This window comes from Neolamprologus multifasciatus, chromosome 1 (assembly GCF_963576455.1).
Source record: "Neolamprologus multifasciatus chromosome 1, fNeoMul1.2, whole genome shotgun sequence".
Taxonomy (NCBI): domain Eukaryota; kingdom Metazoa; phylum Chordata; class Actinopteri; order Cichliformes; family Cichlidae; genus Neolamprologus; species Neolamprologus multifasciatus.
Genome location: NC_140439.1, coordinates 17981228 through 18007792, shown reverse-complemented (window position 1 = coordinate 18007792; position 26565 = coordinate 17981228). Strand labels below are relative to the sequence as shown.

Genomic DNA, 26565 nt, shown 5'->3' with positions numbered 1-26565 from the left:
GTGTGATTTTATAACTAGTCACAGCTTTATAAATTGTGTGTGTTCTCTCCACAGATTTCTCTGATTCTGGCCTGTATTACCGGGGTCATAGCATATAGGTTGGCTGTCTACGCATCCTTCGCAAGTATCATTGGCAACCATGAAGGAGCGTCCGGCAACCATAAAAACAAGACCCTGCTAGTGGGCGGATTGATCACCCCACAGCTGGCGACTTCTGTCACCGCTTCCTGCATCAATTTTGTCATCATCATGATCCTTAACTTCTTTTATGAGAAGGTGGCCATCTGGATCACTGATATGGGTACTGGGATTTAATTGGGCACACAGGATTTAGAAAATACAATAAAACGGATGATTTACTATCTGATCTGCTAACTGATGATGCTTTGCTTCCTGCAGAAATACCAAAAACTCACCTGGAATATGAGAACAGGTTGATTACGAAGATGTTCATGTTCCAGTTTGTCAACTACTACTCCTCCTGCTTCTATGTGGCCTTCTTCAAAGGCAAATTTGTGGGTTACCCGGGTAACTACACATACATGTTTGGCAAATGGAAGAAATTTAGGAATGAGGAGGTGAGTTTTAAAAGACAGCATTTAAGCATTGTTTCTTTTTTTCTAAACTGAGACATATTTCTTTAAGCAGACATCCTCATAAATACAAGAAGTGTGACAGAAAAGCCTGTCTCTTGCTGTCCTAGTGTGACCCCGGAGGCTGCCTGATAGAGCTGACCACACAGCTGTTGATCGTCATGGCGGGGAAACAGTTATGGGGGAACATTCAAGAAGCTCTGCTGCCGTGAGTACCATCAAATGTTTGTCTTATTTGGCCGAACAATAAGCCACAATCTGTGAAACCATCATCAGCTCCAAAGTCTGGAAAAAAGTCAGAGATTTACATGAAACCACAAAGATAATACATTAACTATCTATGGCGTAAAGTTTAGTTAGTTTAGTAATATTTCACCCTACCATTAGAAAGAAATGTCTAAAAGTAAAAAATGTAACTTCAATTATAGCAAATATTAAGTTAATTTTCATATAAACATTTAATGCAACAACCAAATAACTGTGTGTTAAAGTCCTCTCCAACCTCCTGACACACACACACGTGTAGACACAGCATCATTTACATATACACACTATTGCTTACCCACACACATCACAGTTAAGTGTATGACACTTAACTAACTAACTGGTCCTCAAACCTGACTCTGGGGTCTACTCTTCCTCACTGTCACTCTCATCAACTTCACTGTCTTCAACTGATTGATTGTATTCTTCCTCACTTCCTGTAAGATGGTGCAAGTTCAACATTTGACTACTCATCTATCGCACCACTCAGTATTCTCAAAAGGGTTACCACAGAGGTTCTCCTAAGTAAATGGACTGATTCTTATATAGCGCTTTTCTACTCTCCTGGAGTACTCGAAGCGCTCTATACAACATGCCACATTCACACAAGCACTGACTCTAAACTGAGTGCTGTCTGAATGCTCTCCTCACACACATTCATACTCCAATGGATGCATCGGAGAGCAACTTGGGGTTAGTGTCTTGCCCAAGGATACTTGGCATGCAGACTGGAGGAGCCAGCGATCGAACCACCAACCTTCCGATTAGGGGTGGGTTTTTATAATCGATTTATCGATTAAAATCGATTCTGGCTTGGATAACGTAAAATCGATTCATTAAAATCCTGAATCGATTTTTTAATATAAATTTATTTTGCCCAAAATGCCAGAATCTCTGGTGAAATCTCACAAAATTTCAACAACCACCAAACAGCTAAAACAGTAAATGAGAGCAGGAACACGGATTCTGCACATAGACTTAAACACACAGCGCAACCCGTGGATCAGAATCAGTTAGATGTCGCCTTTCTCACGGTCGGGGCTGAAAGCCGACAGCTCGCTGATTCTGATCTGTCGGCGGGTCCGCGCTTTGTGTTCGTGCCCTTTATGCGCCGATTCTAAAGCTGTTAGTTTTATCTCTCTCCAAACAATATTGACCGAACCAGCAGCAAAAGAAGATCCAAACTACACTTCACATAAACATCGTCATGTATTCACTCTGACTTTTACTGTTTTGCTTCCACCACGATGCACAGCTCTCTCTCTCTCTCTCTCTCTCCCTCTCTCTCTCTCTCTCTCTCTCTCTCTCTCTCCCTCTCTCTCTCTCTCTGTACTTCAAAAACAGTTTCCTGTCTAAAAATCTTTTTTCTGCATTATTCGCTTGCTTGTTACGCACAAGTCTACTGTAGTTTACAGCCGCTGTTTTTTTTCCCTTTTACATTCTTCCGAAAAGAAAACCTCATTTCTGCTGTTCAATACTGAACAAATTTAAACTTTTTAAAATTATTCAAAAGGCAAAACGCTTAACCGTGTCTCTAATAAAACCGCTGTAACGTCAGAGGTAACGATCATATGTTGATTAATGGTTTTCTTTCGTTTTTGATGTACTGCAGAATATTTTTTATAAAATCCCAGGCCAGGAAAATCACCTTCATGTTTTTCTGTGTTTTATCTTCAGCTACTTTGACACAAAGGCATCTGCTGTGACGCTTACACCTGTGATAAAGTCTTGTGTGTGTCAGCTTCCTTTTTATAGATACAAAAATATGTAAATGTACTGATCTGAATTATAATATTTCTGACCATCAAAATTTCCCAGATTTAAACCGAATCGTGGATCGAATCGATTCGGGACCTTGTGAATCGGAATTGAATCGATTCTAGAAATCAGTGACAATACCCAGCCCTACTTCCGATCAGTAGGTGACCTGCGCTACCTCCTGAGCTACAGCCACCCCACTCCTAAGGACCCGAGTCCCTGCTTCAACACACCTAATTAAAGTGATTAGCGTATTAAACGCCTGATAACAAGATGATCACTTGAATTAAGTGTGCTGTAGCAGGAAAGCACCTAAAAAGCTAAACAAGTATCCACAAGGATCGGCATCTAGAAGCACTAGCAAAAATTGTCAAACCAGGGCCTAACGTTGGGGGTGGAGCCTATCCCAGCTGTCATAGGGCAAGAGGCCAGGTACACCCAAACCCCTCCATTTAACGCGCGGAGCCACCACATCCAGTTCCCATTGTGAATTTGACTGTATTGCTCTTTGCATTGCCTCACCTTACCTGATTAGGTAGAAAAATACCTTGCTTGTTGACAGTCTTCCATCATGCAGTAAATTTTCTAAAGCCTGAAAACAAAGCTCAGAGGCGGTTTGGAGAGTTTCCTCTCTTGAATTACATTAAACTGAAAAGCTGTCCTGCATTTTTGGCCAGCCATGCTAAAAGAATTTCTGCCTATTCCAGCTTAAAAGTTTAAGTGAAGATTATGAGCTGAATTTTAAGTGCCTGGCGCATAAATGAAAATGACTTAACAGAAAACAGTATTTATAAAAAACTAAAAAACATCACACTTTTTACATGAACCCATGACAAAATGAAATTTTCTTGATCTTTTGGCATTGCTATAAAACAAGCAGGGACTTTAGAGGTGCTGAGGTGGTGTCTTAAACTCCCAGAAGAGAACTGCATCTGCTAAATCTGCAGCTTGACGTCACCATTCTTGCTCTGAAACTCTCGTTGTGGAAAGCTCCACCATATTGTTTCCATATTTTTTTTGCTAGGTTGATGCGTAACTGGTGGAGCAGCAGGAAGGGTCGTCACAACCCCGAGAACCATTACAGTCGATGGGAGCAGGATCATGTTCTGCAGAACTTCAGCCAGCTGGGCCTGTTCTACGAGTACCTAGAGATGGGTGAGATGCTTCACTAGTCTCTCTGATAAATTCAAATATCAATTAAAAAGTCACATTAAACAGGAAATGTTTAACTTGTCCTGACTGCTTTCCCTGTAATTCCAGTGATCCAGTTTGGCTTCATCACTCTCTTTGTGGCCTCTTTCCCCTTGGCCCCCCTCTTGGCCCTGTTCAACAACATCCTGGAAATTAGGGTGGACGCCTGGAAGTTCACCACCCAGTTTAGGCGACCAGTGGCATCCAAGGCTCGAAACATCGGAGCATGGCAGGAGATCCTAAATTCAGTGGCCATCTTGTCTGTTGTTACCAATGTGAGGGTTTTTTTTTCCTTTTCATCGCATTTAAAATGAGGTTAAACGTCATGAGATAGTGCTTACAATTCAGCCTGGAACTAAGCTTCAGAAACAACTTTTTGTGGTCCCTTTTCTTCCAGGCTTTCATCATGGCCTTCACCTCAGACATGATCCCCCGTATGGTGTACCTGTATGCCTACAGCAACAGTACCAGCATGAAGGGCTACATCAACAGCAGCCTGTCAGAATACAGAATACCGATAAGACCACAAAATATGACTGAGGACAACTGGTTTCGTCACTTCAATACGACCTGCAGGTATTAGAGCTGAAAGAAACTCTTTAGATATTTTCAGCATATTTAAAGCATTAATATTTACAAAATATTGGTAGAATGAGTTAACCAATGAAAGTCATTGCAAGACTCTGCAGTTCGTGCCTGTCAATGGAGTGTTTTAGGATCTTTCATCTCAGATTCAGGCTCACTAATCTTACAGTGTTGTTTCCAGCTGCTACATGCAGCAATTGGTGGTGAAAAGGCTTTCGTGAGGCAAAAATCAGAGTAAATATTTGGCATTCTCACTGACTGTAGATGAGTACTAATGTTGTGTTTACATGTTAGCAAACATAACTTTTATGAAAGGCATTTCATCAAACTTGTCAGTTAGGTTCAAATTACTGTTTGTATAGATCTACTTACTTTTCAGTGTATTCATGTTTCTGTCTGTTATGGGAGCCTTATTGTACACTCACTGGTAACTTCATTAGGCACACACTGCTAGCAGCATATTGAACCCTCTTTTGACTTTAGAATTACCTTATTTCTTCATGGTATAGATTCAACGAGGTGCTGGAAAAGTTCCTCAGAGATGTTGGTTCACATTGACATGACAGCTTCTATAGCCCATTCACTTCAATCTATAAGGTTCTTCTGCAAGCATTGGTGGTGTATCGAGTGGTTATTTGAGTTAGTTTCCCCCCGAGATGTGAAACACTGGATATTTTCTCATTTTCAGACCATTCTCTGTAAACCCTTGAAATTTTTGCATATGACGCCGCTCTCTTGTTGGTCTGTACAGATACCGTGACTACCGGCACCCTCCAGGCCACAAGAACGAGTACACTCACACCATGCAGTTCTGGCACATCCTGGCAGCCAAAATGGCCTTCATTATTATCATGGAAGTAAGACAAAATACACTTTTCCCTCACACGCTCCTCACTCATAAAAAAAACAAAACAATAATAATAATAACCTGAATTAATGTTGCAAAGTGATGATATCTTCACCATGTGATAACTCTCTCTTTGCAGCATGTGGTCTTTGTGGTGAAGTTCTTTATTGCGTGGATGATCCCAGACGTCCCGTCAGATGTGAAGGCGCGCATCAAGCGAGAACGATACCTGATTCAAGAACACCTGCATAACTACGAGGTGGAAAAGCTCAAACTGCAGCTGAGTGCCAGCTTCATCACAGAGCCGCAAACTTCGGAAACGTCGTTGACGCCAGACAAACATGAAGTGCTTTCTGAGTGCCTGTAGCGCCTGCGCCGCACCTCCAGCTAACCAAGCCGAGGGCGGACACGTCTGTGTATTTTCTTCTCCCTGAGAACAGCCATATGCAAGGGCTTCTGTCTTTGAATTCAAAACGCTATTTGTTTCATTTTGGATGGACAATAAAGCCTTCCACATTATACTCCTATGTTAGGAAACGCATAGAAACAGCATTTAAAATCCAGTGCAGTATAACATTTTATTTTCCTTAAAATCAGCTTCTTTTGCAGACGAAGCGTTCATTTTCCATAGAAACTCTCTTTACATTCATCTTTCTTTGTCATAAAAGCATAATCTCTGTGTTTTCTGATACAGTTAAGGTTTGTCTTCTTGAATATAGACAGTGGGTTTGATTCCTTTTTAAAGAGCTGATTGTGATGTCAATTTAATATTCTGCATGCTATTCTTTGATGAGAATGCAACGTGAAGGACTGAATATTTAGAGAAGAAGATACGAGTCAGTTGTGAATGTAGAAAACACTCATGCTTACAAATATTTAAAAATATATGCGAGATGAAACACAAGTCAACTGGCGGTGCTTCCTCGGACAGCTTCACCATGATTAGTTTTTTATTTTTATTTTAATAGGTAGCTACATAACAATATGTCTACTGATCCACAGCCGAGCTAGTAGACTATGAGTTTCATTGTTTGAGTGTTTATTATATGTAGAAAAAAGCTCTTTAAAACTGTGCATTTGAAAACCAAGTACCTCCATCACACTGCAGTGACACTGTAACAATCAGATGTGTGGTGTTATTCCACTCACTCTGACCTGAGTTAGCAACAGAAATAATGCATTAAGACAGCAGCTGCGGGCTCGTGTCTGATCTTCTACGTGTATTACCAAGTTTCTGCGGGACCAATTATAAAATTTCTCTAAAAACAAACGAACAAACAAAATAGACTACATGAAGAACATGTTGTCAGGACGTGGGACAGATCATGTGTTGGTTTTACTTTTCCCTGTTTATACAATAAATGGCCAACTTTTAATTTTCAGCTTTCATATTAGTTATGTCACCACATATTATTAATTGTGCAACCGCAAGCTGAGAAATATACAGGAAGCAGATCTTCTTGTAGCCTGGTGGGGATATGTATGAGTAACATGAAATGGTTTTAGTAACCAGCTCATTAACTATAGCTGATGTCTAAGTGCTGAAGATGCTGTTTTTTTAAGGGGCTATAGTGCAATTAATTTATTGGTCCATTTCTGCCCTGTGGCCTGAAGCATTTGTGTTTAGAGTTACTCTTTTTATGCTTTTACATTTGCCTATAAAAGACCTTGCAGCATTTGGGTTCTTTCTTTTAGATTGTCCTCTTCATCACCTTGTAACTGGCCAAGAAGCAGTGTTAGCTCAGACAGCTCTTCCAGCACATCAAGGCACCACACTAATGAAAAATAAGACTCCTGCTTTACATTTTACATTGCAGCAAGCGTCTGATTTTTTTTTTTTAATAAGTTGATCATTTGTCATATAGAGTGCGTGTAAATCTGTTATGCTTTTTTAGGTTTCCGTGTTTGTGCTTTAACTTCTTACAGTAAAGCGGCTGATGCAATCAGCAGGATATATCTGACAGTCGACACTCACTCCAATCTCAGGATTTAAAATCTTTCAGTGTCTGTTGAGCATGACTGTTTACGGAGGCGTGCAAAATCCCGCAACATCCATGATGGACTTCCCAACAAACGAATGCCTTAAACATCTGTCTTAATTTGTTTTTGTATGTTTTTTTAAAGAAAAAAAAATTCCATAGTATTTGTTACTGCTGCAAACTATGTGCAGTGTATCGGTTTTGTGCATGAACTGTGGTCATGTAAATATTTTGTCAGTATCAATATGTACGTTTTCTGTTGACTGTTGAACAGGAACTTATTAAAACTGTTAAAATTCCCAATAAATAAAGAAAAGTCATTTTTTTGTTGGAGTTTTATTTTCAATCACAATAAGACACCCAGCGCATCTATGTTTTGCATCTTTCTCCAACATAAAGATCTCATCCAAGTTTATTTTAAGACATACCACAGAAAAACGTCTGTACAATTTAAACAAGCTTAACAGTTAATATTTGGCACAACCACCTTTATTCTTCAACACAGCCTGAACTCTCTTAAGCTGCTTTTTAGTCATTTCTTTAAGTAGTCTTCAGGAATAGTTCCCCTGTTTTCTTGAAGGAAATTCAAAACTCTGCCTTTTGCTGTATTTTGTGTCAAGATGATCCAACACTGCTTCGGTAATATTGATGTCCAGGCTCTGCAGAGGCTGATCTATGACTGACAGTGCTCCATTTTGTGTTTTTATATATTCGCTGAAAATACTTTGAGTGTCCACGGCCATCTGTAAAACACAGTGGAGCCTCACTAAGGACACTGTGGTACCGCTCTCCTGACCTGTAAATATTCAAGACAATTTGAACTAAAATTGTTAAATCTGGATTCATCGGTCCATCAGACCTCTCGCTGCTGATTTTCAGTCCAGTCTTTGTGTAATGTGGAATACCTCAGCCTTTCCTCTCTGTTTCCCTTTCTTATGTTTTTTACAGCCACCTTTTCATTAAAACCATGTCTGGTAAGGCTTCTGTGAACTGTGGATGGATCAACTGAAGGGCCGAATGCATCTCTCACGTCTGCTGTCAGGTCTCTGCTGATTTTTTTTCCCTATATCTTAAAGACATAACTTTCAGATGCTGTTCATCAGTGGTTTTTAGGCCATTTCTCTTGTCCTCCCCTTGTCCAGTTTCCTTTTTTTAAGGAAACTTTTTTTAAGGTTTTTATAGCTCTTTGGGGAATCACCTTGTTGATACATAAGTACAGTTTTATCCCTGTCAAACTGTGTTATTGTCAACATTTTTCATATATTCAGCTGAAGAAAGGGGAACAAATTCTGTGTTTTTGTGTCAGGCTGCTTGTAACAAAGTGTCTCAAGATAGAATATATCTCTGGTTCTTTGCTGAGTTGTCTGTTATATGTAGACAACTCACTGGTTCATCACTTGATTTAGGCGGCTTTTATGCTTGAATGTTAACAACAAAGAAACACTCCAGCAAAAGTCTTGCTCCTTTGAAACATGTGTGCACTTTTATCAGGTCAGTGTAAGAACTATGCACACTGTTGTTCCGGCACATCAGTGAAGACAAACCCAGTTTTTTAATAATGACTTCAGGAGAAGCCAAATATAAACTATGATACAAATGCAATACAAACACAAAAATCTAACAACAGACACACAAAATATGCACGAATAATCTCAAAGATTGTCACACAAAAGTTTCAGACTGCTATTTTCAACCACCAGGTGTCGCTCCATACCAACAAATAAAAAGAGAGAGCCTGGTCGCTTCCCCTAGGTTGACTGTGAATAAAATAAGATCTTCGTATTAAAGCATATTATTATTATTATTATTATTATTATTATTATTATTATTATTATTATTATTATTATTATTATTCGATGTATGCTTTTGAGAAAGATGTTTTTTAATTATTCTAAGATTTTCTTCATGCTTCTGTGGGAAGATGTGGTTGTCAAGGAGAGGAAAACCGGGGAGACGGCTAAATTATTGATGGATTCCTGCGTTGAGGAGCTTTTTGGAGGGCAGCACTGGGATGGGTGGGGGAGATCCACTCCTGTTCCATTGGTTTCCATAGCACCGCCCTCAGGAGATCTGCAGCTCTCATATGTACTGTTGCTGTTAATATTCGTTTTTTCTTCAAAGTGTTAAAAAAACACAAGTTGATATAAAATAGCTTCATTTAGTTTCACATTTCAGCTGATAAATAAAGAGACGGATTGAGCTATAAAGCAGCTCCTTCTCTTCCCCTCACTATTTTTTTTTAAATTTGCTATTAGACACAGGCTCATTTAGCCTTTATAGCGTCTATATATAAATATATAGACATGGCGTTTGTGGGCATGTTGTGTTTTGCGTGTGGCCTTTATTTGGGCTGAGCAGCTGGCCAGATGTTTGGACGCGGAGCGCTGCTGTCGCTGACCTCGGTGCTGAACGCGACGTCAGATGAACCTGCGCTCACCACTGGAGACACGATACAGCCTCACTCGCTCTTTGATTTATTGAAGCCACTCCAAACGCCCACTCCCGCTTTCTGAACTTTAACTTTTGTTTTGTTGGATTTTTTTAATTATTTCATATCCATCATTCATTAGCTCTGTTCCCCCCCTCTCTCTTTCCTTTTTGGGTGCGAAGAGAGCTCCATATCGCTCCACGACGCCGGCTATCAATTTTTTCGCTCGCTTTCGTCGTGATGGCACTTGGCTTGGCTACTGTACGCCAGGCAGGAGATGAGTTGGTGGTGGATGAAGGCGAACTGCTCGCTTGATCCCCCCTTTTTTTACACCAGGTTCTTTTCGCCTCTGCGCTTTCAGCCTAGCGCTGAGAATTATTCCCGGCTGTTGGATCGTCGCCTTCCTTGTGGGCTCATTTTTTTTTCGTAATTTCGTTTGTTGTTTTCCTTGCAGCCGCTGCAGTCCAGCCATGCTGCGCTGTAACATGACGCCTGAACAGTAAAACAAATATTGAGAAAACAGGCCTGCATTCAGAAACTGGATATGGAGTCAGTAAAGACAAAAGCAACGGCGGGGGTGAAGGAATTTGCGGGGAAGACCCTGGCTCATATGTACAGGTAAGGACGGGCTTTTCTTTTTGTGGGTAAATCTGGACAACAGCGCGTTTGAAACCGTCTGAGCCCAAAATGCGATTATTTGTATGCTGGATTTTAACAAGGCACGACGTGTGGGTCCAGAGGGCACCCAGCACTGTCTCACAACTTACAGGGATGCTTAGTCACGCCTCTAGAAGAAAATAAGAAAATTATGCAATCAAATCTGTGTGTGTGTGTGTGTGTGTGTGTGTGTGTGTGTGTGTGTGTGTGTGTGTGTGTGTGTGTTGCTGGCAAGGGTATGGATGCCACGAGATCCTGATGCAGGGGCCTGCACATGAATCTGATTGGCAGATTAGGTTAAAGAGGACGCGCAGGCCACGCGATAAATTTGTGGGACTCCACTCGTGATTTTTAAAGCATTTCACGATGTCGTTATAACCAAATGAAAGGAAATTCTATTCATTTGAATCATTTGAATCTACAGCCATCGCTTTGATTAATTCAGCACCTGGATATGTGTGTGTGTCTTTTCTTTAATGTTGATGTTTGGTGATTAAAAAAAAACAACATTTTATTTATTTTGTATTTATTTTTGAGTGTTCAGCAGAATAAATGCGTTTTTAGACTTTCCGCTATATCCACATCGGGCCTATTCCCTTGCGAATTCATCTTCTCCGCCTTACATACCCTTGCACCGAGGGCTTACTCAAATCTGCAGGAGAAATGGAATTAAACCGATTTTCGTTAAACATCAGTGGCTCTATGTATCCTCTCTGGCTTTACCCCCTGAACCAGGTCTTACGTTTTACCCCAAATACACGCATTTAATTCTAATATTCTGCTGTCCCTTTTATTTAACTTGGAATGTCTTCATTCGTTTGCAGAGACGGAGATTTACATGTTTTGATAACATTTTAGATTTAGATAATTAACTGACTGCGACAAACGCGATTTTCCTGGACAGAAAAAAATTAATACATAAAAAAGAAAAGCACGAGGAGTTTGAGGAAAGCCCACAGACGGGTTGTCTGCAGGCGGGAGCTGCTGCTCGGTCCCTGAATGCTAATGAGCGTGAAAGCGAGCTGGGTGCTGCAATGCGGTACAGTCAGGGGCATATTCGACTTAATTCTGCTCTACAAGGGGAACCTTCATTCTCGTTTCCCATTAGAAGCTTTCCCCCCTCTTAGAGCAAATAAAAGCATCAAATTTATTTTTTTTAATTCGTTGTATGAGTCGTCTGACTAGAACCTCACAGACATGCTGTCCTCAGTGTAAGGAAATGCTCTCCATAATGTAAATACATCACAGAGGCCTAAACCTCCCACTACCTTTCTCTCATTATGGTGATCCTACAGGAAATGCTTCCAGGATTTGCTTGACTGTTTGACAAGACGTCTCAGACAGTATCCTGGTCACACCCACACACCCACACACCCACTCCCAAGCATCCAGCCCCTACTAAAATATTTATGCTAAATGGAAATATTAATGGCCCTCCGTGAAAGACAGAAAAAAATCTGTTGTTTTTATGTGTATAAATTTGAGAACCTTAATTTCATGTGGTGTTAGTTTACTGAGGAGATCCGCAGATAGTGTTATTCTTAAGCGGTAGAAATCAAGATAACTGGACTTTTTTGGTTAGTGAAGAAGCTTCACCTCCCATCCAAGAGAGACAGTCCCAGGTATTTACTCTGTGGACAAAGGGTGGGTTAGATCCACCTCCAAAGGGACAACCTCATTAGACAATAAATACCTGGGACTCTCCATCAGTTTCCGGAACGACCCCCCCCCCCCCCCCCCCCAAAAAAAAAAAAAAAACAACAAACAAACAAACAAACAAAAACCTCGTGGATGTGGATGAGGTGTGAAATCTCTCCATGAACCTTAAGAAAGAAAGAAAGAAAGAAAGAAAGAAAGAAAGAAAGAAAGAAAGAAAGAAAGAAAGAAAGAAAGAAAGAGAAATAATCCCAGTTGGCTTTATTTCAATCGCCTAAGACTGCCATGACCTGGATGACTAAGGATCTACACAGACAGAGTTATCACCCCCTGGTTGTTGCAGGGTTATAGAAAGGAGGCAGAAAACCGGGGAAGTGATCGAGCTCACGGAGGATGGAAGGCCACGGGAGGCCGCTGAGAAGAAACCTCCGCTGTGCGACTGCAAGTGCTTCGGCCTGCCCCGCCGCTACATTATCGCCATCATGAGCGGCCTGGGCTTCTGCATCTCCTTCGGCATCCGATGCAACCTGGGCGTGGCCATAGTGGGCATGGTCAACAACAGCACGGTTCACCAGAACGGCAAGATCATCATCAAAGAGGTGTGGCAAAGCGAGCGAGCGAGTACACCGTGTACAGACGAGGCACATCATGGCACATGGTTATTAAAACGAGTTTCCCTGCACATGATAAATGAGAAACACGTAAAGGCCTTCTATTGCTGGCACACTAGGCCGTGAAATAACCTCCCTCTAAGTTTAAATGAACCACGGTAGTCATTTCTACAGAGCTTTAGTATACATACATATGTGTGCAGGGAAAGTAAATCCAAAAATGCGCCAGAGATGCTCCTGATTTAAATGGCACCAGGCCTTCACAGCTTACACAGGATATTCTTAGGATTAAATAGCATACATTGATGGTTCAATAAGATTTAAGATCAGTAGCGTCACTGTTTCCTGTGTATGGTGTAATAAATTACGTAGAACAGTGTCAGTGTCATGATGTAAAAGCCAGTCTTTTTCTTAAAGGGATATTACATACAAAAGGTGCATTAAAAATGTCTGAATATTTCGGACAATTTCTATAAAACATGTATTTAGAATACATCCTGACCCCTATATTATACATTTGCATTATCTCAAATCTCGTCCAATATTCGTCTTTACCAAAAAAGCCAAACTGTTACATATAACTAGATTGCTTTATATTATTTTTTTTACGGGAAAATTAGTTGCTTTAGTAATCAGATCAATGAAAATCCAGTCGAAATAAACACATGCAGGCCTTTATTAAAAAAGGCCCCCGTTTAGATTTATTCTTCGATAGAGTAAATTCGTTCATTTCTTGGTTAATTAGCCACAATAGAGCTCACATGCAACACATGTACATTTTTCCAAAGCGCATAGCCCACTTGTTCATTTTAACTCCACTGTTTTTGTTTTTCATATTATCTGCCAGAAAGCCAAGTTCAACTGGGATCCAGAGACGGTGGGAATGATTCACGGATCTTTTTTCTGGGGCTATATCGTGACACAAATCCCGGGAGGATATATATCCTCCAGGCTGGCAGCGAACAGGTAGGCGGCACCTCCCCTGAATTACCATAAATACGACACAGCTATATTCAGTCGGCAGATTTTCGTGATTTGGTGTTGGGTATTAAAAGAATTGTTTGAACAATTGGCGTGACTTTCGTTTCCTCTTACTCCCTTTGTCTATTCATTTCTATATTTGCAATTTTTATCAACAGTGGGAAAACAAAAAACCGTTCAGGCGGGGAGTGGAATAAAATCACCTCCGATTAAAAAGAATAGTAAAACCAAATACAGCCAAAAGCAGGCATAAAAATATCCGTGTCTGAACTGTGAAACGGATGAGCAGGTCACGGTTATATGCAGAGCATCTCTGCACAAAGAGAGCAGACAGTCTGCAGCTCTGAAGTGATGCAGAGCTGCAGGGAGGGCACTGGGCTGGCAGGCCTGCAGCTCCTGGTGTCAGGGCTTTCTGCCACCTGTTAATGAGCTCCCTAGGGGGAGCCGGGTCTAATCTGTCGCTCTCTCAGGGCATGGATACCAGACCCGGTCCTGTCGCCAAAGGCTTTAATTCACAGGAGCACTGCCAAAATGCGTCAGTCATTATAATTACGTTAAACTGCAGATACTGTATGCTGTCATATCAACAACACGGCACACATTTTAGTGGATGGACGTTGATATAGTACCAAACATTTCTCATCCAATCATTTTGCTCAAATAAAACGGATTTTTTTTTTCAAATGATATTTTTATTTAGGGCCCGCGACTTTTACAATCGTATCTCCCTGCAGTCCGTTTGTGTGATTGACACGAGGATGTAAGCGAATCAATCGGTCTCGTGCTCAACACTAGTCTCCACCGGATTAGGGCTTGTCCCCCCACGTGCGGAGGAGAGGGGCGGGGGAGGGTGGGACGTGACAAAAATGAGAAATAGCTGTGTGTTCGGCCTTGCTCTGCTTGCTCACCTGCTCCCTCCTAAAAATAAAGATGGAAAAATATGGCCTATCTATAAAATAAAAATAAAATAGCGATAATAAAAGCATTTCTGTTTCTACAACCTTCCATGTAAGCTTTAATATTTCAGAATAAGCAGTGCTAGGGCTAAATTTAACAGCCTGATGAATAATTAGCCTGCATGAATCTTTTCTCCCCCGAATTATAATGCAGAGCAGTCATCGATTAATTGTCCTCTTCGCTCTCAGTCAGCGTCAAAACTAAAATTAAACGCCATTCTTCAGGAGAAACGCGTCTCGAGCTGTACGAAAGCGAAAACGGTTGCTAAGCGACACGTGACGTGGTCATTTACGGGGTGTTGCTACTTCAAATATTCATTTACATGACGTCAAAGAGCGCGTGTAAGGCAGAGCCAATCAAATCCGAGGACCGGCGAACAGACCTGCATCCACAAGTCTCCTCAGGTGCAGTGATGGTTTAAAGCTGAAATTGAAGGTTTCGGCTTTTTCCAGCAAAACAAAGTAAAAACAAAGAGATTTAAAATGACCATTGGAAGTAACACATACTATTTTTTGTTTGTTTTATGGATTTGCTTTACTATGAGTGTCTGGAAAAACCGGGCATTATTCACCCAAAAAGCACGCTGTCGACTGTTGTGATACTTGATTAATAAAATGTGTTGCCATGCGTTCAGCACAGTTAATAATGAGGCGATTTGCTATGATTGAAATTTAAAACACTGGTCATTGTGATATTTTCAGGGTATTTGGTGCAGCCATCGTCCTCACCTCCACTCTCAACATGTTCATTCCCTCGGCTGCCCGAGTCCACTATGGGTGTGTCATATTTGTCAGGATATTACAAGGACTGGTGGAGGTAAGACACTGTCAGAGGTGCGTCACAGCAGTCTATGTTTTATTTTATGTTATTTTTTTTATTTTTTTTATTGTGTGCATGAATAAAAAATCAGCAATGAATTTATTCTCTCACTTTATTCGCTCACTGTATAATTTTAGTTCCGGAGAGAATAAAGAGTATGACGCGCAGTTCAATGAAATGCGAGATGCACTGTATTGATCCAGTCCACTCCAACTGGTTTCATGGCTTTGTCCAGCTCATTTTTCTTTCCTTTATTGTGCCTTTTTGTATCCTGGATACAAACAACAGTAAAGTGATCCTGCAGAGATGGATAATGGGGAAAATGTTGATTTGCAGAGGGATATCAATCCTCCTGGCTTTGTAGTGAAATTAGACACTCATGTTGATGAAATATACCTATTGGAGTAAAAAACATGGAGGGCTTATAATGCAGTTCTCACATGGGCTATAAAGTCTGTTGCGACAGATATAAACATACAAAGATACAGCTTTTCCTGGACATATAAACACGTGGTAATGTACACAGTTAATTTCCTTAAAGACCAGCGGGCCCTACTGTAAGGAAGCCTGCAGACTGGATTTAAAATCGGTGAAGTTTGTTCAAATTAGAGGCTGATTAGCATTTCATTTCTGCAGGCCTGTTTTGCTTCTTGAACAGCTCATCAGGTCATCACGGTGCTGAGCTGTTTGTTCATGGTAATTACAAGGGCGAAAATGGTAATTTTGATTACTTATGACATGTCTATTGGTTCAGATTCAAGTCTAACTGGGTATTCCAAATGGACTTTTAACACATCCTAAACCTGAAAATATCTGTATTCATAAACATATAATAATACATCTGTGTAATAATTTAAATATGGTTTGGTCTAGAAATCCTGAAAGCCTTTCCTGATATAATAGTATTCATACAGTAGCCTACAAAACAAGTGCAAGCTAATGAAAGTACATGCTCTGCAATTGTGCCATTGTTCAAATCTTGCAATATTTTTCACACAGACCATATAGATTGGCTACATTTATATAATCCCTCTGGCCTCTGGGAGACAAGAGTACATGCATCTCTATAACAACAATAGCTTAGAAGAACAGGCCAAAGTGCAGAGAGTTGCACTGATGATTATTGTTTTACTGCAACAAATGAAAACAGACTGTTCCTTGTGGTTGGCTTTAGGGAGTGACCTACCCAGCCTGTCATGGGATCTGGAGTAAATGGGCGCCGCCATTAGAAAGGAGTCGTCTGGCCACCCTCTCATTCTGTGGTAAATACGTTTGTGTCTGTTTCTCCTTCTAGATTCAGATATGATTTGTTAAACTTTGCTTTACCTTGATGATGTCTGTCCTTGCAAGCACTGAATTGCTTTCTCCTTGCCAGGCTCCTATGCTGGTGCTGTGATTGCAATGCCTCTGGCTGGGGTCTTGGTTCAGTATACAGGATGGTCCTCAGTGTTCTATGTCTACGGTAAGACTGTAAGACTCAATGAGGGACTGCATGGGATAGGCATGCATATTGATGCAAAAAGAACAGGAGATAAATTTTTATATATGAAAAATACATGTAGGTTATAAATGTAACTGTTTTTAAGCTTGGCTAAAACCTAAGAGACTTCAGTGAAAGTCAAATGGATTTAGCCAGGCAGACTATGTATTGATTTTTTTCCCCCCTGATGTTTTGGTGTGTCAATAAATAACCCCCATGTCTTTCTCTGTGGACTGGATACAGTTAGCTTTCCTGTCTGGCTTTTATTCTCTCAGGCATTTTAGAAAGATCAGGCTGCCAGAGTCTCTGCATGTGCTTACTGCTGAGGTCCAAATTAGTTGCAATGCTTCTTCTGTACACCTTCTGACTTGTAATTTGTCCGTACAAACAGGATGCTTTGGCATCTTCTGGTATATGTTCTGGATCTTGGTGTCTTATGAGAGCCCTGCTGAACATCCAACCATCACTGATGAGGAACGCTGCTACATTGAGGAGAGCATTGGAGAGAGTGCCAAGCTAACAGGACCTGCAGAGGTGAGGGGACACGGTCAAAAACCTGGGCTTAAGTAACCTCACAAAATACCCCGTTTTTAGCCTGTTTTTATTTATTTATTTTTTTGTAAGAAGCATTACAAAAATATGAACACAGTTCCAGAAACTGTCAGTCGGGTAAAGCTCTTTACCTTTATGTGAACACAACCATCATTTTTCTTAATCTTTTCCAGAAATTCAAGACACCCTGGAGGAAGTTCTTCACCTCTATGCCTGTCTATGCAATTATTGTGGCCAACTTCTGCAGGAGCTGGACATTTTACCTGCTGCTGATTAGCCAGCCTGCATATTTTGAAGAAGTGTTTGGTTTTGAGATAAGCAAGGTGAGCTTACAAAAAAATGTCATAAGACAACCAAAAAAAGAAAAAAAGAATAGAGACATGAAAGATTAAAGTCGTACAGAAAACCCCTCACCACTCAGATTCAGTCTGTTTAAAGCTGAGAGTGACCCTTTGCTCTTGGACAGATTCATTGATTTATTATGAGAATCAGTGTGAGTGCAGCTGGTGGCCAATAGTTCTCTCTCATGAGCTGATACACATCATAACAAAGTGATGCAATATACATTTCCACTATATATCCATGCTTATCTTTTAAGGCCTGTGTGAAGTTTTTCAGATGATGAAATAAAAAAACACATCAAAGCAACTGTAACTTCAACAGGTTTAAATTTTTAAAAAAACAAACTGCACTGTAGTTATTTTATATATTACACAGAATCTCTTAGAGCAAGGATGTCAAGTTCATTTTACAATAAGGGCCACAAACAATCCACTTTAATCATAAGTGGGCCAGGTGAGTGAAAAGTTTAATTATGTGGGGATTAAAGTACATATTTAATCCCTGCGATATATTAATGTGAGGTAAAGAAGTGCAATTTCAACAGCATGTGTCAGTTTTTCTACATGATATTGTAGGTCAGTGCCGGGAATGTCCTGTAGTTTTAAAACATTGTTTTTTTGTCAATTGATGAAAATTTTACTTGTTTTTAACTGAAATTTCTATATTAGACAGTAAAAAACTAGAACTTTTCAGTAATTTAATTGTTTATCTTTTAATTAACTACTTTGGTGTAGCATGAATGGCTGTGGGGAGGTCTTTATCAACAGAAAAAGGTGTAAAATGTAGAAATATACAGTTAAAAGTCCAAAAATTTATGCCCTTCATCTTATTTTAGTGACTTTCAAATCAGAAATTTGTTATTTGCTCTATAAGACCAATATATGCTCAACGTGTGTTTGAGTGTGATCCTTATTAGCTGCTCATTCCCTCAAACATTCATTTGACAAAGTATGAAAATGCATTAAAAACAGGGATATTTCCTATTTTCTGCTCAGCTACTTTGAATAAGTGAGAAAATAATGAAAAATACAAATATAGAATGTCCTAAATTGTAGAGCCTTTTAAAAATTAATGGAGAAACATCTTCCAGGTATAAATCTTCATCTATTATACTGGCATTCAGCTGTGCATCTAATTTTATTGATTTTCTGTATGTGACTTTAGGTCGGTGCACTTTCTGCCCTCCCCCACTTGGTGATGACCATCATTGTGCCCATTGGTGGCCAGCTGGCCGACTACCTGCGCAGCAAGAACATCCTGACAACTACCACTGTCAGGAAAATCATGAACTGTGGAGGTGAGAAGTCTGAACCGAGGATGAAATCAAAAATTTCCACACCTCTCTTTGCACGGCTGCAGGGTGTTACTTTGATGGTGTCAGATCCATAGTGTTGTTTTTAGGGTGCTCTTAACGGCCAGCTGGGCTGCAGAGATGGTTTTGTTTATATTTTTTGGTAAAAATCTATCTGTTCAATACTTCAGTACACAGGTTGACTCACTGATTGTGACTGTGCATTGATTTCATATCTGACACTTGTGTAATTGAGTGCGGATCATGTATCACGCTTAATTCAATTGGCACCACAATGACCAACTGCCCGTGGGCTTTGTCTGTGCTTGTGTGTGTGACACTACTGTCTCTCCCTGCCAGGATTTGGCATGGAGGCCACATTGCTACTGGTGGTAGGATATTCCCACAGCAAAGGGGTGGCGATCTCCTTCCTCGTGCTTGCAGTGGGCTTCAGTGGATTTGCTATATCAGGTTAGTAGGCGTAAAAAGATCAGAATATATGTGGTATGAAACAAGATGTAAATTAAAAGTGATTAAATAATGTAATCACTGTTTAGATTTAGCTTTATTTCATTTAATGTTTAATGATTTGGGGCTTCAGTGAAAAGGATAACAAGCTAGACAAAGAATAAATATACTTGTAAGCAACACTTGGTGCTACTGCACTGCTTTTTGAGACAATTTATAAAATGACCCAGAGCTTACAAAGAAAGTGTGCACTTTTTTAACATTAATACAGCAGCAATCAGCTGCCCTTTATGGCCAAAGGTATTGGGCCAAGCCTCTTAATCCTTCAATTCAGGTATTTTTATTTGTTTACCCTTTATATAATCAGAAAGTCCTTTCAGATAAGCATATCTTTTTTCAGGGGAGTCCTGCCCAAGAAGGCCCACCATTACAATGTTACAGTGTTTCAAATTAAAAATAAAATATAACATCAACATACATAAAACAAGTCATAGTCAAAATAATACAAGGACAAGCTGGAGAATGCTCTGAACTCACATAGGGAGACAAAATCATTCCACTTCTATGTGCTCTGATGGTTATTCTATGACCAAGGTGCAAAACAAGAGAGCGCTGTTCTACCCAGTTCAGACAAATTCAACCCAGTTACCGCAGGAGTATACAATCAGTCCTCTTTACAAGTGAACAACTGGGTCATTCTGAAGTGCTCAGTGAATCAAGCACGGTACTGTAATACAACGTTACCACAGCAAAAAGGCAGTTTATGAAATTTCTTCCCTCCTAGTTCTTCTATGAACAACTGTTAAGTGGGATTATTGAAAAGTGGAAGTGTTTAGGAACCACAGCAACTGAGCCACAAAGTGTCAGACCACGTAAAGTTACAGAGTAGTGTTGACAGTCTAGCAGGCGCTCTTTTGAGGCACATCATCAAGCCCACCCGATGTTCAAGGGGCTGTTAATTATATTAATAATAAAAGCCAATATTACGTATTTGCCACTATATTGTATCAAATTTTTAACGGCAAATAAAAATAAAATCCTAAAGAAGAGATGAGAGAAAAACCCTTTGATCGCTCTGCAAGGACACAACAAACACCTAACTCAAGCTTAATCGGGCAGAATGCAAAAGAGTGATTAATGACTTGCTTTGATAACAGATAACATATATTTTAAAACTACATTGTTGGGTTATCTTAGTAAGGACTCATAAATAACTACACATAACAGTTGTTAGGAAACTCCTGTAACAAAAATAAATATCAGCCGAACAAATATATATATGCCTAATATCGGTCTACCAGATATTGGTCAGCTTCTGTATGTATGATGTTAAAGGCAGCTCGTTACTTTTTTTCTATATAATATATGTACAGTAAGGATTTGATGGAGTCATTGCGCGCTCAGCAGAGATCATAGTGACACTCCCTCTGTGCGTGTTGTATTACAATTTATGTGCCTTTGTTTCCATTCAGGTCAGTTTCAGTCTGCTCTCTGTTTCACCTCAATCTCAAATTTGAATTTTGTCCGAAATAATTGTCATTCAGTTTGTTTTTAAGACTACCATAGGCTGGCAATTGTGGCTTTGAGTTTTGGTTGCCTTTTGGACTTTATTTACAACTTCTTGGTTGAATGAGGCATAAAATAAGACGATGTGTGACAAATGTGCTGATTTGTTTTGGTATTAAATGCTGTTGCTCTGTGTTCTATATTTGATGCTAGAGCTAGGAGAATGTTAGCATACCACAATGAGTAGAACCAGGAGAAACAGCGAGTTTGGCTTTCTCCAGCGTTTTAAAAATAAAACAAGACTTTATTAAGCTAATTAACACATCATATCGTGTCTATTTAATTCATAATAAATAAAAGTGTTTATTTATTATTTCTTAGCTAAGTACAGTGACTTCAAGTTGGATATTTGGACAAAAGACTATAAAAATGACCTTTGTGCATGGAAATTATCCATAATTAGAAAGCTGTGGAGAGTAAAAGTAGAAATTTAATTTCATTAATGATTCTAAACCTTTAGGCCAGCTATTCATTCAATAGCTGTTGTCATGTTTATGCTCAGTTATAGAAGCTGCAGATATCTGTGACTACGTGCAAAATCAGTTTCTTGCTGGTGTTCTCCAGCTTTCTCCAAGAGTGTTTAATAATTCAGTGCTAGCTGTCTCGGGAGACTTGCCAGGCAGGCGGCGTGCAGCAGCTCACGAGGACACTTACTCATTCAGCTAGTCAGAGTGGGGGAGGAGGTCGTGTGGCGAGTTGGTGCCTATTTCTGCAACAAGATGGTCACCATTTGTGCTACTTTTATCTGTAACTGTGTCATCCATCAGTTGCCTTTTATACTTTACTCATAGCATTTACCCTTTCTGTATCAAACTGGCCTTTAAATTATGTTAACCAGGCTTGTAGCTCACAAAGATAAAATCTTTTTTTTTGTTGTTTTGCTGTCAGGCTTCAATGTCAATCACCTGGATATTGCTCCGCGTTATGCCAGTATCCTAATGGGCATCTCTAATGGTGTGGGCACCTTATCTGGCATGGTGTGCCCGCTGATTGTTGGTGCTATGACAAAGCACAAGGTAAGGGCTTTTCCTCCAAATGTGACAGAATCATGAAAATCATACATTTCAAATGTGTGCAAAAATTAATAAATAATTTTGAAGTTTACTTTAATTTTCCCTGCTTGACATTAAAAAGCATACAGCATACCTTTCATTAATGGTTTCTGGCAACATTTGCATAAACAGTTAAAAAAATAACAGCATGTTATACATTTGCTGTAGAAGTACAGAAAAGTTACACTTCACCCAGACATTTACAAATTCAATTCAATTCAGTTTTATTTATACAAGAACAAAATCGCACTACAGTTACCTCGAGGCGTTTTGTCTTCTAAGGTAAAGACAATAACAATAAGACAGAAATGGCCTAAATCTGCATGCAGTGACCTTGTAGTTTTTTGCACGTAGCTATATGAGTATACTATATATGTATTACTATATATGAGTAAACTCTAGAAATGTCTTGATTATCTATTATTTATTTAAATAAATAAGACTAAGATCATCCCTCTGGGAGCTAGCCCACAAAAGTATAACTTGCTTTTACTTTTACTTCTCGGTACCATGATTAAGTATCGTTTTCTACATGGACTGATATCATTTCTACACATAATTTGATGCGTGCAGCCACAGATTTACAAAGTAGACACATTTTAAATATTTCTCCAATACTCTGCTCCAGGGTCACAAATATTAAACAGGCTAATTTTTGGTATGATCAGCGTATTTATGAAAACACTATTTTTTTTCTTCCCTCTTCAGACCAGAGAGGAGTGGCAGTATGTATTCCTCATAGCCTCCTTGGTGCATTATGGAGGCGTGATCTTCTACGGCCTTTTTGCATCAGGAGAAAAACAGCCATGGGCTGACCCGGAACTGACCAGTGAGGAGAAGTGTGGCTTCATTGATGAGGACGAGCTGGCAGAAGAAACAGGTGACATCACTCAAAGCTACGGTGCTTTCGGAGGGCCAGCCAAGACATATGGTGCAACCACGCAGGTGAATGGAGGCTGGGCTGCCAGCTGGGAGAAGACAGAGGAGTATGTCCAGGAAGAAGCACAGGGAGGAGGCTATGGATACAGGCAGGATGAGGGATACTCCTAAACCAAACACGCACTCACTGATATATGAGTAGGTTTATTTTCCTGAGTGTCAGATTTAGTCTTAAAATTATCTACAAATGGTAAACAAGAAAACCTAAAATCCGTTGTCGTATTGATTGCACAAATTCTAAAGAAAACAAATAAAAAATGCAAAAAAAAAAAAAAAGATCAACTCAATGTTAAAATGAGATCATATAAATAACTAAAGCTATTTGATTAATAGAGGTGTAACACATATCAAATTGGCAGTCTGTTAACGTATTATTATGCATATTAATGATAGATATATTTATTTGGAGTCCAACTGTGTATAAACATGAACATTTTCATCCCATCAGCTAAGGTTTCCTGACCACACTGAAGCCTGTAGAAGTACATAGAAGCTGACCCTTATTAATCAAATGAACAAGTACAGTACAATGTCCTCCAAGCCAGCCATCTCAGTGTGTGAATATGTCACTGCACAATATTGTAAACAGAAACTAGACACTCTCTTGGTATAGATCGTACTGTCTCTCTCCTGAATGCACTCACAGTCGTGTGTCCTTTTTTAATGCACATTACTTTTGATTTCTCATCACCAGCTTCTGTGTGTCTTGAACATGGAAGCGACCTGGTGTGGAGGCTTGAAAAGCGGCATTGTAACTTGTGATGCTCATTTAGTTACACATGCAAACGATAAAAAAAGAAGTGTCCTATCTGTAATTCCTTTTGTGACCCTGTACTGCTGCAGTTGAGCGTTTCTTTTTGTGTGTTTGCAGACCGACACATCTTAGCAGTGTAGTGAAGGAATTAAGCCGCTCCCATTGTAATACTCAGCATCACCGTCATGCCACTTAGAATGTAACTGTACCAATGCATTGTTTTAAAGATATATCTAAAATAAAACATATATGAAAGAAATATTGTATGAATTCAGATATAGCTGGATCACAACAGTTATTGTCATATAAGACCTTATCAAGGGTTTGTGCAATGGAAAATCTTTGAGGACCAACCAAAACAAGTATGAGAGCCTTACTATTATAGAACTGCAAACTTAATATTATTTAAAAAGTGAAGAATAAATAATAATAAGAGATATTTAGAAATTTTAACAAACGGATGCATAAGGACATTTGAATACATCATATTAAAAACTCCTGAAAGATGTTTCAGGAGTTTTAATAGATGCATGTTTCCTCACAGCATCTATTAAGAGTTTAACACAGAGGTTTAATCAGATTTGACTGACAGTAACTAAGCAATCCTTCACTACATAAATGTTGTAATGTTGCCCTTTTGTTCCCCAGCTGAACCCCGCACACATAAATCTGTCATCTTACAAGAGTGAGAAAAATGCAGGTGTTCAAAGCAAGAGGTAAAAATTGTTTACAAACATTCCCCCCAAAAAGTATTTGTATGTTAACATACAGTATATTTTCACTTTTCATGAGATTCAGCAAAACGGGAGATTTCTATTTATATGGATGGAAAACCAAAAGCAGCACTACAGAAAGGAGACAGTTTATGCACTGATAAACAGTGTGGACGTCTGACTTATCGAAAGTGTTTTAGAGTCAGAATTACACAGAAATGCAAGACAACCCAGAACCATCTGTTTGTCCTCAGTCTGCACTCACACTGACGAGATCTGAAGGGGGTTCATTTTCTTTATTTTGTCTCAAGTTGGCACTTCACAGTGTAGATGTGTGTGGCTGTGTATTTATGCATGGAACAAAGTGAAATATGTAGTGTGTCCTTTTCTAACGTTTCTTTTTTCTTCCAAAGTTTTCCGTCTTCGTCTCAGAAACTGTTACTGTTGCTTCGATTTCTTTGCACAATTTACCAAAGGTGAAAAGCTGAGCTGGGTTTTAGCTGGAAGTCAAACATTTTTAAGGTAGTACAGACCATCAGCAGTGAGGTTCCAGCATATTGGACCTTCAGTGTGCAGGTGGCACCAAACATTACTCAGTGTACAAAGCAATAAATCCATAGTAACAGTTCTGGTCAGACATCATGAACACTCATTGTGTAACTGTTTTTTTAAAAAAAAAGGCATTTGTTAAACATGTCGTGTTTTTTGTGATAACAAATGTAGAAAATAAACACTTGTAAAGAAAAATATATAAAAAAAATACATTTATAAAATATTGTACTAGAGTCCAACGCAAACGTCTTTGACAACACGAAAAGTCTAAGGAGTTTGTGAAGGGGCTGCTCACCAGATGAGAATGATAAACTGAGCTCTGCCTGAGTGGCAAATGCTCTTCCTCCTCTTCTTCTTCTTCATGTTTCTGATTTTGTTTTGCCGTGGTCCACACTGACTTTGTGCTGTTGTTGTTCTTTCACTCTCTTTCTATCCTCCTCTCTTTCTCTCTTTCTTTTCTCAGCACTATGTTTGGTTAATGTCTTTCATTCAGTGGCCGGACCCCCGATGTCTTATTACCCTCCCCTCCTCTCTTGTACAACCACTAATTCAGTGTCACAATATTCATTGACATAAAGGTTGAAACGTAAACATGCATTTTTGAAAAATAGCAAATGTTGCAACCTGAAGTAGTAAGAAGTTTCCTGTTTTTGTGCCTCTGAAGTTAAAGTGTGAGTCTATGGCTTCTGTTGCTGTGTAAATTGAGAGGTTTGTTGATGTCAAAATGAAATACTCTATATCCTTTTTGATATAAAAAATGATGAAAAACAAATCTGTTTGTGTCTCGAGTATTTGTACTGGCAACAAAGGCGAATAAATAATGCAAAATAAAATTCAGGCAACACTGAATAACTTGTTGCTTTTACTTCATGCTGATCTAGTGAAGTAGTTTGCAAAGAGTTTCTGTTTGACACATCCTGCAGATAATGAAGCAACATCGCCTTTACTGTAGTCATGTTTCCGGCCATCTGCGGCCCGTGTTTCACTTCTATGGAGTTATATAATACCACTGAATCGATTACTGTCAGTGATTCATAAAAAGCTACCGTCACATCAGAAGCAACAATTTGTAAAATGTAGATTACTTCTAGGGAAAAAAAATCTTGGATGACTGAATTTATTGTCAAACAAAAATTAAGCTTTTGACATAGCAACTCTAATAAATCCTCATACATTCTTTGTGAATTGTTGCTTTTTTTGTCTCCAATTATGAGTTTATATAGTTGATAAAGATCGGACGATAACAAATGTATCTACACGTGTCTGTACTCAGTGTCCTGGTGGATAGCTTTGCATTTAAGCGCCTTGAGGCAGCGGTTGTCATGGATTGGTGCTATATAAATAAAACTGAATTGAATTGAAAATTGTCATCCAGAGGTAAATGTGGAAGATTAGAGCTTCACTTCCTGTGCTGGGTGGTGTGATGATTAAGTTTAAACCTTGATGCTCTGTCAAACGAGCACTACGTCAGTCGTGCAATCAAATAGGGTTGAAGTCTCAAATGCATATTTGTGAATGTATGTTTTGTTT

General features: G+C 39.4%; 2 protein-coding genes across 3 annotated transcripts in view; both read left to right on the top strand.

Moving 5' to 3' along the window:
* ano5b (anoctamin 5b) overlaps positions 1-7556 on the top strand; it is a 31526-nt gene extending 23970 nt beyond the window's left edge. For both annotated transcript variants that reach the window (XM_085179180.1, XM_085179092.1), the window contains 8 exons: positions 55-301; positions 400-578; positions 704-801; positions 3640-3770; positions 3876-4081; positions 4204-4382; positions 5143-5248; positions 5378-7556. In XM_085179180.1, coding sequence (XP_085035306.1) covers positions 55-301; positions 400-578; positions 704-801; positions 3640-3770; positions 3876-4081; positions 4204-4382; positions 5143-5248; positions 5378-5605 — 1374 coding nt within the window. In that variant the 3' untranslated portion in view covers positions 5606-7556. The remainder of the gene's footprint in view (positions 1-54; positions 302-399; positions 579-703; positions 802-3639; positions 3771-3875; positions 4082-4203; positions 4383-5142; positions 5249-5377) is intronic.
* A 1905-nt stretch (positions 7557-9461) lies between these two features.
* slc17a6b (solute carrier family 17 member 6b) lies at positions 9462-26214 on the top strand. Its single transcript, XM_085179313.1, has 12 exons — positions 9462-10263; positions 12302-12557; positions 13417-13535; positions 15209-15323; positions 16501-16588; positions 16702-16788; positions 17198-17340; positions 17532-17681; positions 18865-18997; positions 19352-19462; positions 21914-22041; positions 22786-26214. Exons 1-12 carry the CDS (start codon positions 10190-10192, stop codon positions 23125-23127), a joined length of 1746 nt encoding a protein of 581 aa, XP_085035439.1. The 5' UTR covers positions 9462-10189; the 3' UTR covers positions 23128-26214.
* Positions 26215-26565: the final 351 nt, after the last annotated feature.

Coding starts and splice junctions, on each gene's coding strand:
- slc17a6b (XM_085179313.1), top strand. CDS start 10,190: ATGGAGTCAGTAAAGACAAAAGCAACGGCGGGGGTGAAGGAATTTGCG. Junction 16,589..16,701: donor GGCCACCCTCTCATTCTGTG/GTAAATACGTTT, acceptor TCTCCTTGCCAG/GCTCCTATGCTGGTGCTGTG. Junction 16,789..17,197: donor CTCAGTGTTCTATGTCTACG/GTAAGACTGTAA, acceptor CCGTACAAACAG/GATGCTTTGGCATCTTCTGG.